The 16,764-nt window shown below is 41.9% G+C and overlaps 1 protein-coding gene across 1 annotated transcript in view; it reads right to left on the bottom strand.

The window, feature by feature from the left end:
- adgrb1a (adhesion G protein-coupled receptor B1a) overlaps positions 1-16,764 on the bottom strand; it is a 516,358-nt gene that overhangs the window by 295,175 nt on the left and 204,419 nt on the right. The window contains exons 5-7 of the mRNA XM_067974780.1: positions 8,053-8,217; positions 5,014-5,178; positions 3,147-3,311 (exon numbers count right to left, since the gene is read on the bottom strand). Coding sequence (XP_067830881.1) covers positions 3,147-3,311; positions 5,014-5,178; positions 8,053-8,217 — 495 coding nt within the window. The remainder of the gene's footprint in view (positions 1-3,146; positions 3,312-5,013; positions 5,179-8,052; positions 8,218-16,764) is intronic.

The raw sequence follows: 16,764 nt of genomic DNA, 5'->3' as shown, positions 1-16,764 counted from the left end.
AATTGTAAAGCAGATTATTTAATATCCGTGACTTTTGGTTTTCTGGGAAAATGCCTACATTTCATCAAAATGCTTGATGAAATCACTTTAATGTTGAATTAAAGTTGTTTTTAACCACAGTCGGCTGAGTCCCATGCATAAGTGAGGTAGAAAGAGTGAGGCCATAGAGGAAGGAAAAGTAAAAAATGTAGCGACACATCGCAGAGTATCCACTGGAACCAGTCAGACTCATAGTGGAAAGTTAAAGACCTAGAAATTGGATCATGCCCGATTCAGGGAGCGATCCTGGTGCGACGCACGCTGCACGCCTAATGAGGCCGGCAGCAGGGCCACAGCAAATTGGTCTGCCAGCCTCATTAGGATAGGACTGGTGAGAGTGCCAGTCACGGCCCCCGATGCACCTTGCCGAAAACGGAGGGAGAGCGAACTCGGCCTGCTCAGACACCAGCCCCAGGCCTCAGAAGAGTCCGGGGGTGTGGGGGGAAGCAAGCGGGAGCAGGCGAGCAGTGGCCCGCGATTTTAATGTGGAACGATGATAAGTGGCAAGTAAGATTCATTCCACATAAGTGCCAGGCAATGGCCATCTCCAAGAAGATAGAACCTAACCACCTCCGCTTGACATTAAATGACATTTCCATTGCTGAGTGCCCCACCATCAACATTTTGGGGCTCAACATTGACCAGAAACTCAACTGGACCAGCCATATAAATGCTGTGGCTACTAGAGCAGATCAGAGACTGCACATTCTTTAGTGTGTGGCTCACCTCCTGACTTCCCAAAGCCTCTCCACCACCTACAAGGCACAATTCAGGAGTGTGATGGAATACTCTCCACTTGCCTGGATGGGTGCAGCTGCAAAGACACTCAACAAGCTCAACACCATCCAAGGCAAAGCAATCACTTGATTGACACTCCATACACTAGCCTAAAGATCCAACCCTACCGCTACCAGCATACCGTGGCTGCAGTGCGTGCTATCTACAGATGCACTCAGCAACTCACTAAGCCTTCTTCGACAGCACCTACCAAATCCATGACCTCCACCACGTAGAAGGACAAGGGCAGCGGCTGCATGAGAATACCATCACCTCCAAGTTTCCCTCCAAGTCACACACCATCCTGACTTGGACATTTAATCGCTGTTCCTTCATCATTACTGGATCAAAATCCTGGAACCCGCTACCTAACAGCATTGTGGGGGCACCTTCACCTCATGGATTGCAGTGGTTCAAGAAGAAGGCCCACCACAACGATCTCATGGCAACTGGGGGTGGGCAATAAATGCCAGCCTTGCCAGCAATGCCTACATCTCAAGGATGAATTAAAAACACTAAAGTGCTGTCTAAATGCAGACTGTTCTTGTCATTTCTTCTTTATATTTAGGAAGATGTTTAGACTATGCACAGTCTTATATGCATTTACTGTGTATTTCAGGTCAATGAAGGGAAATGGGAGAGTGTACTTCCAAATCAGAAGTCTCCAAGAAATTCAGGGCAGGGAAGGGCCAGGGTAGAAATATTGAAGAGAGTCAGGAGGTGCTCCACACTATTCATATGTTGACATCTTTTATTCCTTTATTTTTGATCTTCAGAGGGCACACAAACATGCTTGTTATGATATGATTATAGTCTTGAAAGTCCTTCATGTACTGCAGAGCTATGAGACATCTGCTGAGCAGTTCAAGGCACTCAAAGGAATTCATAGTCTAATTTTTCACTTCTAACCTTGTATGGATTGCTTTGTTTAATTTGAAAACATAGTCCCTCCTTCCATGACCTTGACGTTTGTTTTTCTTTTAATTGTAATTATCCCTGTCACTACTTTCTGTGGTTTACTTTTTTTCAAAAAAGAACCTTGAGAACCATTTTGAAGCTGTGGTCATGGAGACACTGTCCGTCGGTTGCTAAGTAAGCCAGCATACGGTTAATTTGGATGCAAGATTCAGCAATTAGAAACTAGTGTCTCACAGCAGTAACTATTTATAATAACATAATACGTTGAACATCATCAGAGTCCCTTGAATGCATTAATACCTTGTGCTCCATTCATAGCTATCAATTATTGATACATTGGACCAGATTCTGCTGTGAGCGGTGAACGAACGGTTGGACTTGCACTTGCCCAGAGACTTTCTATGAGCTTTTGCACGACAAGTTACTGTACATTCGAGATCCAAAAAAGCACGGCGCCCTCTACAGGGCATCTGGGACCTGTGTGAACAGGGCAAATGGCTGCGTATCTTCTTAACCAATCAGACTGAAGAATCGTTAATGAGCAGCGCAGAGTCTGAACCAGGAGATGTAAGTTAAAATAGTGAATTCAATGTCAAATCGGGTGCAGAAAGCGAAACAAAGAGAGGGAAAGAAAGATTGAATTAAGAGACAGAGATAAAGAAAAAGTTAAAAAAATGTATTTACATTTTTTTTGAATCTCCAACAATAATTAAAAGCTGAAGTACTGAGTGTTTATGCTCCACACAAGACTCTTCCCTCCTTTCTTCATCTTACCCTATCAACATCTCCTTCTATTTCTGTCTCCCTCATGTACTTATCCAGCTTCCCCTTAAAAGCATCTATGCTATTCGCCTCAACCACTCCATGTGGTAGCGAGTTCCACATTCTAACCACTCTGAGTAAAAATGTTTCTCCTGACTTCCTTATTGGACTTATTAGTGACTATCTTATATTTATGGCCCTTAGTTTTGGAAACCCTCACAAGTGGAAACATCTTCTTTAAGTCTACCCCATCGAACCCCTTCATAATTTAAAAAATCTCTATCAGGTCACCTCTAGGGAAAAGAGCGCCAGCCTGTTCAGTCTTTCCTGATAGTTGTATTTTTCATAAACTGTCTTCTCACCCCATTAAAACCCTTCATAATTGTTTTTAAAACTCTACTAAATCTCCTCTTATTCTCCGATTGAGTGGAAATAGTCCCATATCTCAAAAGTATAGTTTCTCATCCATGGTATCATGCTGGTAAATCTATGCTGCACACTCTCTGTGGCTCACCATTTGTGGAATAGCAACCATAAACCAACACCTTATCATTTTATGGCACAGAATGTTAAGGCACAAAAGGTCTTTCCCAAATGCACCACCCTCATTAATTCTAGATTACAACATAGCCACAGCTCAAAATACTTACCTGGGCATTTTTTGTCATTGCACAACCTGTACTCCTCTTGAGGTCCTTCACACGCCAGTCCTCCAAAAAATGGCCCAAAGCATACCCTCACTCGAAGCTGTGAGCCACCATCGCAACTCTTGGTGCATGGTTCCCAATTGCTCCATTTTTGCCATTTTCCATCCACTGTAACACAAGACATCAATATAACTAATGGACCTCAATTTACCCTGTACATTTAAAGTCTCAGTAGTCAGAAGTATGAACAGGTGAGGGTTAGTCCTCCAGCACCCTCCGCATTCCAACATTACTGACATCAACTGGCCCCAGCCTCTGCCGAGACAGTTGTATTAGCTTTTATGCTTATAATTAATATAATACTGTATAGCGCAACTCAGGAGAGTGAAAATAAGAGTGCCCACTTCATAACCAGGCAGCTATGGGTTAGAGTTCCAGGCCTTCCTGACAAGCAAATTCAACATCAATTTTTAAACAGAGAAAAAATATATATTTTTGAAGGAAATATCAGGGATGCCAGCACAATGAGATAATAATCAAAAGTGTGGGCATTTTGGATGAAAAGTACAAGATACTTCAGGAACTAGCCTACATGAAAGTATTTGCACTGAGGAAGCAGAACATTTCTGCTGCTTGATTGGTTTTACTACTACCTCTTGTATATCAAAAGGAAAAAAGGGACTTTACTTATGATGTTGCCTGTATTCAGCACTTGTTAAGTACGGGAGACACAGTGTGGAGAGAGAATGACTTGATGTTGCCCACAATCAGCCCTTGTTAAGTAAGGGAGAGACAGTGTGGAGAGAATAGCCTAGCAGCTCATCTCATTAAATGATCTGTTGTTGAGTTTAGTATAACATCACACCATCATTTGGACTTCACCAAAGTATCATCAATTAGGGTGAAATCTCAACTGAAGCTACCCTTCAGCTAATTCTGCAGATCATATAAAGCACACAAGGGAGAACGAAATGGAAGGATATGGTGATAGGGTCAAATAAAGTAGGGTGGGAGGAGGCTCGTGTGGAACATAAACGCCAGCATAGACCTGTTGGGCCAAATGGCCTGTTTCTGTGCTGTAGCCTTGATGTAACTCGATATAACTGGATGTAAAATCTGCCGAGAGTGCAGTAGAAGGTCCAAAAATTAGGCCAGGACCCAGATATGTCCCAGCCTTGTCGGTGAGTTTCCAGTGAGGCCTGTCTTGCAGTGTAACCTCCATCTGGGAATTCTCAAGCTGAGAAATTCCTTGGTTCCAGCTTGCGTTACACCAGGCAGTTGATATGCCAGGATGAATGAAACCTACTGGCTCACTCAGCAGCGTGTGTGGGGCCACCTGGGAGTCCAGTGCTGGTTCCTGGCCTGGACTCTTGAGGAAAACACCTATCTGAGGAGAGATTGAAAAGGGGGCCAATAGATCCTTTGAAAAATTTCTTGTGGGTCAGTACTCTGGAGAGAGACTGCCACATTATCTGACCCCCTGCTCTAGTGGCACCCAAGATGCACCAATAATGGCACTGGCACCTCCCAACTATATTCAAATTAGAGAACCCCCCGTGACACTGGATACTTTGGGAAGGTCAGTAGTGAAACCTCCTCAGGGGGAACAATTCAGCACTTATACTAGTGAAGAAGACCTAAGGATTTTTGGGGCCTGGATGCTTTTACAGTGACAGTAGAAATACAGTTTAGAAGTTAATAGTAGAAATAATTCAACATTTGGGTTAAGGTTCACACTCCATCTGAGACTGAAATCTTGAAACTCATGCCTGGCAGCTAAGACTATGGTTTTCTTTATGATTTGTTAGTCATCACTTGAGCTCTCCAGAAAAATAACATAAAACTGATTATTTGAATGAATGAAACCTACCTGGACACTGTCTTGGAAAGCAAGGCCTGTTTTCAGACCAGTAACCCTGGCATTCAGCTCCACCAAAGGAAGGCCCATTGCACTCCCTTGTCCGCTGTTGTGTCCCATTTGAGCAGGTGGCAGAACATTGACTCCAGCTAGACCAATCGTTCCAGTTCCCATCCACTTATTGGAAAAGAAACATAGGAATATAAATATAACTATAACTTTATATTTTTAAGATTATGATGGGCATTGGCAAATTGCTCGCTATGGTGAAGGATTCAAATATCAGAACATATCAGCTAAAAATTATGAAGTTGGAAATGAGAAAGTAGGCTAGATGGAACTTTTTCACCCATAAGGTTATAGAGTTGTGAAATAAGTTACCAGAGAAGGCCAGTGAAGTGCACAGTATGAGCGGGTTGAAGAAAGAATTGGTTCTCTTTCTAGAGAGAAATGGGATTGAGGAGCATTATGAGAAGACAGGTAGGTGGACTCAATCTGCCAACAAAAGGGACTTGCTTATGAGGCCTAATAGCCTATTCCTGGTCTTAAAATTTGTCATGTGTTACATTGTTATAGTAGAAATTTATACTTGCTTGTGCCTCAGTGAACATTGTAGTATATAGTGGAACATATGTTTCTACTTCTTTGACCAAGTTTATAAGTCACCTGTCCGAATGTCTCCTTCTTTGGCTCAGTGTCAATTTTTGTCTGATTACATCCTATGAAGTGCCTTGGGACGTTTTACTACCTTAAAGGCGCTATATAAATGCAAGTTGTTGTTGTTGCAAGTTCATAGCGTAATAACACAAATTACTTACCTGACCTCACCTGACATGCAATTACAGCAATGGCCACTGGATAAAAATCAGGAGTGGAAACCTCAATGATTTCCTCTATCCTGTTCAACAAAGCTAATTGTGGTGCCCCATTGTCAATCTTGTTGAAATCATCTAACCTCAGTACATGCCAGGGATCAAAATTGGCACCTTCCTGATTTATGAAACAGTATTCAGGTGGTGTATATACCCAGTAAGCCATTAGGAAAGCCTTGAATCTTGTTTGTAATTAATAATTCCATAAATCAAATCCAAATTCCTTTACCAACTTTCTATACCTTATAACACCATCAGCTGGTTTCATATTTCTAAAGATCTTATTATCTGCTTTAGGTGTACGTATGTAAAGAACCAGAATCAAAAATCAGACGTAAGGAACTGGGATCATCATGATCATTAAAGTGATTAATCATTTAACATAACAGAACTTATGGGGATGTCTCCACAACAGTTTAACCTGAACATAATCCAGAATCCTGATATTTCATTACTATTAACAAGTTGCATTTACATAGCACGTTCAACAAAAAAAAATCCCAAAGTGCTTCACGGCAGCATAATTGAAAAAATGGATGCTGAGCGAAAGGATGGGAAATTAGAAGGGATAAGAGGTAGATTTTAAAAAGGGTCTTAAAGGAAGAGAGGAATGGAGAAGTGGAGTGGTTTAGAGAGGGAATTCCAGAGACGGCTGATAGTACGGCCATCAATGGTGGAGAGAAGGGAGGGGCAATGCACAAGAGGCCAGAGTCAGAGAAATAGAGAACATTGGGAGGGTGGAAGAGGGGTTGTAAGGATGGATAAGCTTACAGAGATATGTGACCATGAAGGGTCGTAAACATGAACTGCTAGAATGTCGACAGGATGGTTGGCCATGCCCCTTAAAACAAATTGAAGTGGAAAAGACAAAGTACAGTACAAACTGGAAACAGTGGAGGTCCAAAGAGACTTAGGGGTCCATGTACATAGATCATTAAAATGTCATGGACAGGTACAGAAAATAATCAAAAAGGCTAATGAATATAGCCTTTATATCTAGAGGACTAGAATACAAGGGGGTAGAAGTTATGTTACAGCTATACAAAGCCCTGGTTAGACCACACCTGGAGTATTGTGTTCAGTTCTGGGCAATGCACCTTAGGAAGGATATACTGGCGTTGGAGGGAATGCAGCGTAGATTTGCTAGAATGATACCTGGACTCCAAGGGTTAAATTACGAGGAGAGATTACACAAACTAGGAATTTAGAAGATTGAGGGGTGATTTAATCAAAGTTTTCAAGATATTAAGGGGAACTGATAGGATGGATAGAGAGAAACTATTTCCGCTGGTTGGGGAGTCTAGAACGAGGGGACATAGCCTAAAAATTAGAGCCAGGGCTTTCAGGAGTGAAGTTAGGAAACACTTCTACACGCAAAGGGTGGTAGAAGTTTGGAATTCTCTTTCGCAAATGGCAGTTGATGCTAGCTCAATTGTTAATTTTAAATCTGAGATTGATAGATTTTTGATTACCAAAGGTATTAAGGGATATGGGGCTAAGGCGAGTATATGGAGTTAGGTCACAGATCAACCATGATCTCACTGAATGGTGGAACAGGCTCGAGGGGCTAAATGGCCTACTCCGGTTCCTATATATAAAATAAACAGCATTGGCGATTTTGAGATAATCACTCATAAGATGTGGTTCAAGCGACTTTGCTCATGATGGGGGGAGATCTCCATCTGCTAAGTATTAGCAGCATCACAATCATAGTGGGGAGATGTACCCTGATAATTATTTTTGATGAAATCAAAAACCTGTTCTTTTGGGGCATTTCCCCAGAAGTAGGGAACATAGGAAATCTTCATACTATGTTAACAATGAGGCTAACAAACAGTGTAATTGAAAATCATCAATTGTGCAACTGCTTTGAAACTCGTTAATGAACATAAATGATTATAAGTACATTTGAACATATTCAAACTCTAAGGGGGTAATTTTAACTTAACTCGCAGGCCGGGAAACCCACAGGATCAGGTGGAACGCTGGTTTTACAACCCGCTCAATATTGTTCTCCGTTGACTTCAATGAAGAGTAAAATTGTGGGGAGTGTAAAATCGGGCGGGGTGTAAAACCAATGTTGCACCTGCTCTCATCAGTTTCCCGACGGGCAGGATAGGTTAAAATTGACCCCTAAATCTCAAAGTTGGATGAAAATGTAACAAAGAAAAGACCACACCTGGACAAAGCGCGATGTTGCAGAACTTGGTTTGCTTCTCAGGTCCTTCACAGGGGTTCCCTCCAAATTGAGGCTGTATGCAGGAGCGGGTACGATCTCGGTGACCCCTTCCACATGTGGAGGAGCACAAGCTCCATGGCGACCATTCTTCCCAGACACCGTGGACTGAAAACAGAACAACAAGGTCTTGATCTCATGTTATGGCTAGGTCTATCTGTGAAAATTTGGGAAGAGGAAAGACAGTTAATCAGTGTAGATTAAGTGGACCTGGAAATTTGGCATAACTTAAAACTGTCCTTATAGCAGCTCTGCTTCGACATTCACTATATACTCCTGAAGAATGAGTGCATTTTAAACTGACAGCACTAGTACTCCTCCGCTAGCAGAAAAATAATGATCTTCGAAATAGCATTAATAGATCGCCTGATGGCACAGTTGGCAAGTAGTCTGCCATGTGCAACTAAGCCATGCAGAACATAAAGGTTATAGGTTTGATCCACGATCTGTACCGAGTTAGCTGGCAGGGTGGCATTATGGCCACTAAAATTGGCTTCAGTGTTCCTTTGCCGGATACAGGAAGTGTCAGCCAGTGTTCCAACTCCTGATCACCATCTGGTGATCCATATGGAAGGTGCATGTGTAGATCTCTGGTGAGAATAGGATCACGACCCCCACCGTGGTCAAAGAGGCCAACAACAATCATCATCTAGCCTCACATATAGAAGGAAAAGAACTTTTCATTTATGTGGTGCATTTCACAACCTCAGAACATCCCAATGCACTTCACAGTTAATTAATTACTTTTGAAGTGCAATCGCTGCTGTAAACACAGCAACCAATTTGCGCACAGCAAGATCCCACAAACAGCAATGAGATAAACGAGCAAACAATCTGTTCTAGGTGATGTTGGTTGAGGAATAAATGTTGGCCAAGAGACTGGGAGAACCTACTCTTCAGTGCCATGGGATACTTTACGTCTATCTTTATTTTTATTCGTTCATGGGATGTGGGCATTGCTGGCAACGCCAGCATTTATTGCCCATTCCTATTAGGGCAGGTTTGGTTTAATGCCTCATTCAAAAAGTCGACACATTTGACAGTGCACCACCTGCTCAGTATTGCACTGACATGTCAGCGTTGATTGTATGCTCAAGTCCTGGAGTGGGGCATGAACTCCCCACTCCTCTGATCTCTGACAAGAGGAAAGAGTGCTAGTAAAGTCTGACACATTTTGGAAATGACCAATTGGGCTGTAGTGCAGTCAGCGTCCATGGGAGTGTACCCCAACAATAGTTAGCAGTTTGAGTAGAAGATGGAGAACATTGTGGAAAAAAAAGCTTTAACCTATTGTGGAAACAGAATGGTAGATTGCTCTGAGTGAGTTACACTTTATTTTATGCAGTTAGCATGTATTTATATATCAATACCTAATTATTGTAATTGCAACTACGAGTAATGGTAACCATTTGTCACTCATCATCAAATGCCTTCTATTAACAGATTGAACAAAGTAGTGTATAGTTTCCCATTTGATTTGCTGATAGACATAAATTTTGACGCTAGGCCCCTTAGGCTGCACCAGAGGTGTTTAGTGCCCACCTGCATCTACAGTCAGAGGTGTACATACCTCGCTTGGCCAGAGGATTAGTGCATGTGAAGGCTCCAATTCCCAAGGTAGGCTGCAACAACAGACCCAATGGCATAAATATATGCAAAGGCTGACTAACCATAATGCGGGATGGATCTTCAGAAGCACTCCAATCACAGTATGACATGCTTTAAGTGGTAGTGCATGAAAGAAGGCATGATCATCAGCCAGCATAGCTGTGATGGGCTGCACCCGGCAAGAAACTACCAACCATATTTGCACACCTAATTAGCAACGAACATGGAGAACTGTCTTCACAGATTTCAAGTCCTCAGGGAGCCAAATGCAGAGCTATGCCATCTGCTGCAAGGACACCAGCAGCTAACCTGCATCAAAGAGATTGTACTGTCAGTGACACTCAGCTCTGGCCTCTTATCTGCCTCCACGTCCTTCCTAGCGTGCTGCAATAAATAGGTGTACCCTGAAGTGGCAAGCCAGACCACCCTCTTTGCACCCACCTTGCAACCATCTCATAAAGCACCATCTCTACTTGATCCATCAAACAAGGGGTCAAATGCTGGGTGCTCTGTCATGCCTGCAGACTCTGTTTCATGACCGAACATTGGGTTTCTTTCCACTTCATTTTTTTTTTCCCCTGTCCCTTCTTTCTCCTCTACCCCCATCAGATTTGGCTAAGACTGTTGGAAGGTTGAAATGTCTTTTGAGCTTTTCCAAAATCTCCTAAGAATTCTGCCACTTATCTTTAAGGTCTCACCTCCTTTTAAATTTAATCTGAATCACCATTTTCCAGTCACTCCTATTAGGTTAGCTCCATACAATAGGCCTAAGCTGGACACAGAGTTATAAACAATAATGACAATGAGCTGACTATAGGAAATTACAATTACACTGCAGGTGAACTACAACCGCACCTGCATGGAAAATCTACCCTATTGACTTAATACTGAAATGTAAAACTCAAATGATGGATAAACCTTCCTTGTCTGATTTGTGCCTTTGAGGAGCACGAGTGGGAAACTGTTTCACTGTTCATTCTTTAATTTTGCAAGACTCAGTTAAAGAAAACACACACACATCCAAGAAATTCAAGTTAATCCAAATCTGATGGGTTCAGTCCAGCCCAACTTTGCTTGTTTAGGCTCTTTTTGTGTAAAACAGACTGTGCAGTGTACAAGAAACCAAGGCCGAGCAAATAAACTTGGAGCTAAGGGAGATCCTTAGTTGTACTAGTGATTTGAATGTGAGATTTCAGTCTTTTCAATCTGGCTCCCAGTTCAATGGGCTCGGGCTAAGTATTTGGGCCAAGGCCCAGTGCTGTTTTGTTCGATTGCTACAAATAACAATTTGCTTGTTCTCACTTCATTTTTATTCTACTACAGGAAATGAGAACTTTATGTCCTGCATCACAAGAACACAATATGGTTAAGGGCTAATTTAACAAATAAAGTCAGGGTAGCCAAGTACAATGACGTTACCCAATTGAACTCAAACAAAAGCTGACTGTGCTGCCCAGTCACCTCTCCATTTGCCCTCTATTTATGCTTAGTTTGTCCTTCAATAATTCAGTAGTTTCCTGTGGGATTATCAAAGGAGAATGTTACTTTGCAATTCCCATACCAAATGGCTGCTGTGTAGCCACCACTGGACTGCTGCCACCATCACTGTTCCGACATTATCACATCAAAGAGTGTGTGCACGCGGACCAAACTGGAGCTCAGCATCTCTTTCATTTCAGCGTGCCAACTGGGAACTGCAGTTCGCAATGTCTTGACTAATAGCAGATTATGATATGAAATGCAGTTTTTGTCAGGCATGTAGAAATTAAGCTGATGCTGAACCTTTCTTACTCAAGGACCTGCTTCCCAAGTCTGATGCCTGCTGCAGAGCTGCCGTTAAGGACAGGATTATTCTTTTGATTCTGGAGACACAAGGGACTGAGTATTTTACTTTGAACATGCTTCATTCAATGAATTATTGCGCTGCACAGGGTTTTAGTGCATGGATAAGAATGTAAGAAAGCATAAAATGTCTAAAGGCTATTCAGCCTGCCACGCCTGCTCCTGTCAAATCCCATGTGCAAATTACCCTGACTACACCACCCTGAAAGACGGTTTTGCACGAAGATACACTGATCACCAAAGGTAATCAAACAAAACACCTCAATATCTATCCACACATCTTCACTTTTCAAGGTGGGTTTTACTGCTCTCCATGGACAAAACTCCCTTTCCTGCAGACACAACAACAAAGGAACCATCATGTCCCACTGTGCTCATCTCAGTCTCTACTAATTCCCGTAACCATCAATCTTCTTCCAAAACAAATCATTTTTCAGCTTCAATTTGTGCTCACACTATCACATCAAAGAGCACGTCCATAGACAGCAAACTAGCGTTTAGCATCTTCTTCATTTCAGCATGTCAATTGGGAACAACAGTTCTTGGCTAGTACCAGATGGTGATATGAAGTGCAGTCTTTAGCAGGCTCGTAGAAATTCAGATGATGCTGAACCTTTCTTACAAATGGACCGGCTTCCCAATTTAATTGTTTCTGCACCACTACGTAAGAAAAAGTAGATTCCTTCCTATTGCCAATCTCACCTGATGTTTGTTAATTCTGAACTTGTATCCTCTAGCTCTGTGCTCACAGTATACTTCAAATAGCCTGTTTATATCTACATAGAATCATAGAATCTTACAGCACAGGAGGGGGCTATTTGGCCCATCTTTGAAAAAGCTATCCAATTCACCCCACTCCCCTGCTCTTACCCCATAGCCCAAATGTCTCCATTACAAGTTCCCTTTTGAAAGTTACTATTGAATCTGCTTCCACCACCCTTTCAGGCAGTGCATTTCAGATCATAACAACTCGCTGCGTAAAGAAATTTCTCCTCATCACCCCTCTGCTTCCTTTGCCAATTATGTTAAATCTGTGTCCTATGGTTACCGACCCTCCCACCAGTGGAAAAAGGTTTCTCCTTATTTACTCTGTCAAAACCCCTCATAATTTTGAACACCTCAATTAAATCTCCCCTTAATCGTCTCTGCTCTAAGGATAACAATCACAGCTTCTTTAGGCTCTCCACATAAAGTCCCTCATCCCTGGTATCATTCTGGTAAATCTTCTCTGCACCCTTTCCAAGGCCTTGATCCTTTCTAAAGTGTGGTGCCCAGAATTGGACACAATACTCCAGCTGAGACCTAACTAGTGATTTATAAAGGTTCAGCATAACTTCCTTGCTTTTGTACTCTATGCCTATATTTATAAAGCCAAGGATCCCTATGCTTTAACATCTTTATCAACTTGTCCTGCCACCATCAAAGACTTGTGTATGTGAACCCGCAGGTCTCTCTGTTCCTGCGCCCCCTTTAAAATTGTACCATTTAGTTTGTATTGCCTCTTTCCTCCTCCCAAAATGCATTTAATCTGCTATGATCCATGTCACTCAGCTCTGCAAGTCTCTTCTAATTTAGAGTCCTATGTACCAGAATCTTTTCTGAAGCGTCTCCAAAATAGTTCAGGGTTAAGAACCAAGCAGAGTGATAATTCTTCACTGTTGAATTTATCACACAAACTAATCTCAAAACTAACTGAAAAACAATATCTGAAGCATTAAATTATATATATATATATATATATAGAGAGAGAGAGAGATAGATAGATAGATAGAATAGACCTTCTGAAATGATTTAAATGCTTTTGTCACATGACGATTGTAAACCATGATCAACTGAACACCTAGATGAGATCACTATCTTTTAATCATCCGAAGTATCCCTTTTATATATAAATTTAACAGAATTCATTTCTCAGGTAAAATTTTTGTTTCATTATTTATTCCCGTGATGTAGGCATTGCTGGCAAGGCTGGCATTTATTGTCCATCCCGAGTTGCCCTGAGGTGGTGATGGTGGGCTGCCTTCTTAAACCACTGATACTGGCTTGCCAGGGCAGTTAAGAATCACTGGAATGACATATAGACCAGCAGATTTCCTTCCCTAAAGGACACCCGTGAACAAGTTGGGTTTTTACGACAATCCGACAGCTACATGGTCACTTTTACTAATACTAGCTATTAATTTTCAGAATTTTGGAACAGAACTCAACTTCTCAAACTGTCATGGTGGGATTTGAATTCACGTTCTCTGGATTATTAGTCCAGTAATATAACCACTACACCACTGTACCCGGTCTAGCAGACAGGATGGTACGGCTAGTTTTTTTCTCCTCTGACAACAAATGGAAAATACAAGCATGGGAATGAAAGTCACTGTACGTTTTTCCTGATTTTCCCGCATTCCTGCCTCAAACTGGAATACAAAAATTATATGGATGACCGAAGTACAAGACCTGCGACTCAAGCACAATTTTGCTTCATGTTAGGTGTGTTACACAGGTGCTAATTTATTCACTACAAATTAAAATGGGAATCATTTCATTCTATTAAATCTGTGCTCAAGTGAGTACACAGCGACATTTCCTTCCTTGGTAGGTGTGAATAACTCCTAATTAAAAGGCCAGTCGATATAGTTTATCATTGCTTAGTCACTTTAGCCTATACTTTCCCGATTTAGAACTAATAATTTAGAAATTCTGTTCACAAGCTTCATCCGATAATCAGCACGATGGCTGTGTATTGGTTTCCTCCATAGATTCATAGTTAATAAATTTGATAATGTCACTCATAAAACCATGGCCAATCAGAGCCTACTCACACGGATAGTCAGATACATACTGCTCAAGCAACTAGTGAACTGTTTAGATAGTTGAGAAATGTGAATATTTTGTAAATCTAGCAGTTTACTCACCCAGATGTAAGGAAAATACAATAATAATAGGAAATTTTCATAGATCCAGGTTTATTGTCCAGGGTGAGCATTATCCTCTCAGCAAAGAGGCTCCAACGTGATTTAGACAAGTTGGATGAGTGGGCAAGAACTTGACAGATGCAGTATAACGTGAATAAATGTGAGGTTATCCACTTTGGTTGTAAAAACAGAAAGACAGATTATCTGAATGGTGATAGATTGGGAAAAGGGGAGGTGCAACAAGATCTGGGTGTCCTTGTACATCAGTCGCTGAAAGTGAGCATTCAGGTGCAGCAAACAGTTAAGAAGGCGAATGGTACGTTGGCGTTCATTGCAAGAGGATTTGAGTACAGGAACTGGGATGTCTTACTGCAGTTGTACAGGGCCTTGGTGAGACCACATCTGGAGTATTGTGTGCAGTTTTGGTCTCCTTATCTGAGGAAGGATGTCCTTGCCATGGAGGGAGTGCAACGAAGGTTTACCAGATTGATTCCTGGGATGGCAGGACTGACGTATGAGGAGAGATTGGGTCGACTAGGCCTATATTCACGAGAGTTTACAAGAATGAGAGGTGATCTTATCGAAACATATAAAATTCTAACAGGACTAGACAGACTAGATGCTGGGAGGATGTTCCCGATGGCTGGGGAGTCCATAACCAGGGGTCACAGTCTCAGGATACGGGGTATGCCATTTAGAACTGAGATGAGGAGAAATTTCTTCACTCAGAGGGTGGTGAACCTATGGAATTCTCTACCACAGAAGGCAGTGGAGGCTAATGATTAAATATATTCAAGAAGGAGATAGATATATTTCTTAATGCTAAAGGGATCAAGGGATATGGGGAAAAAGCGGGAGCAGGGCACTGAGTTAGACGATCAGCCATGATCATTTTGAATGGCGGGGCAGGCCCGAAGGGCCGAATGGCCTACTCTTGCTCCTATTTTCTATGATTCACCCCTGCAAGTAACTGATCTCAACCCCATTTTCAGTTTTCAATTGCCCACTCATTAAGAGAGCTCATCTGACCCCCTCCCAAATAGCTGTGCTCATCTCAGCAGCCCGGCGAGCAGCCCTCAGTTCTTATCTGAACCTTGTAATCAGTCTGGAGCGTACACGTCAGCTCTCAACATCCACCATTGACCGCTTACGTAGTGAAATAAAGTTATAGCCTGTAGGTCAGGTGTAATTTAAATGTGTGTACTTGCTTAAAAACTGTTAATTCTTTAACATCTTCCAGTTCTGACACAGGGTCATCGACCTGAAACGTTAACTTTGTTTCTTTCTCCACAGATGCTGCTTGACTTGCTGAGCTTTTCCAGCATTTTCTGTTTTTATTTGTAATTTAAATCTCTTCTGCATGTGAGAATCACTGATAGTTTCAGAAAGAAATTAACTGAAGGGATCGATCACTTATCCACTATTTATGGTCGTCCACTTTAAAAACGATAGATCTCTCAGTTGTCCGTTCAATAACAATTCAGTCAGTCTGAATAGGACTGGGGGGGGTGGGGGGGGAGGGGAGGGAAGATTTCCTGTGTGATTTATGTAACAAAATAATACATTTGTTCTTTTGAAACAGGTTCTGTCACACTAGTTTTTTTTTATATAGTGTCAGTATTCTCCGATTTACACTCCTGTTTGGACTGATTTCCACTCCTATATACACTCGTGTATATAAATAAAAGCCCAGGCTACACAATGTCTGGAAGAAGCTTCTCTGTTAATCTGTAGTCTTCTTCATTGAAATGAACACACTTGTGGGGGAAAAAAATCCATGTTCCAACTGCTTTAAAAAATATGTTTTGCAGCAGGAATGCATATTGGGAGATTTGCCTGTTTGCTCACAAGCCTCGAGCAAGAATGATTAAACATTGATCTTTCTTCAATATACATCACCAACAGTTTGTTTGTATACATTCATGTAGCAGCAAGTGCTGCTGGGGATTTCTAGCTCCCAGGATTTCCTTGTTGACGAACAGAGAAAGGAAAGCCAGAGGAAAGAGCATGTTATATGTCTTCATACAACTCTTCCCCTCACCATCACCCTCCAAGACCTCTAACTTCTGGCTTCATGAATTGAAGGAGTTAGAATGAAAAGGGGAAGCCAGTTGAATAAGAACATAAGGAACCCAGAGCAAGAAAAAGCTTTTAGGCCCATCAAGCCCACTCGATCCAGAGTTCCTGGGCATGATTTTAGCTCGGAGCTCAGGGCACGCGTAGATACTCGTGAAGAGAACCCGGAAGTCATGTAAGTGTGTCGCATTTTGCAATTGCAACTCAATTGAAGGTAAGT

The sequence above is a fragment of the Heptranchias perlo genome, chromosome 3 (assembly GCF_035084215.1).
Source record: "Heptranchias perlo isolate sHepPer1 chromosome 3, sHepPer1.hap1, whole genome shotgun sequence".
Taxonomy (NCBI): domain Eukaryota; kingdom Metazoa; phylum Chordata; class Chondrichthyes; order Hexanchiformes; family Hexanchidae; genus Heptranchias; species Heptranchias perlo.
This window is presented reverse-complemented; position numbering and strand designations above follow the sequence as displayed.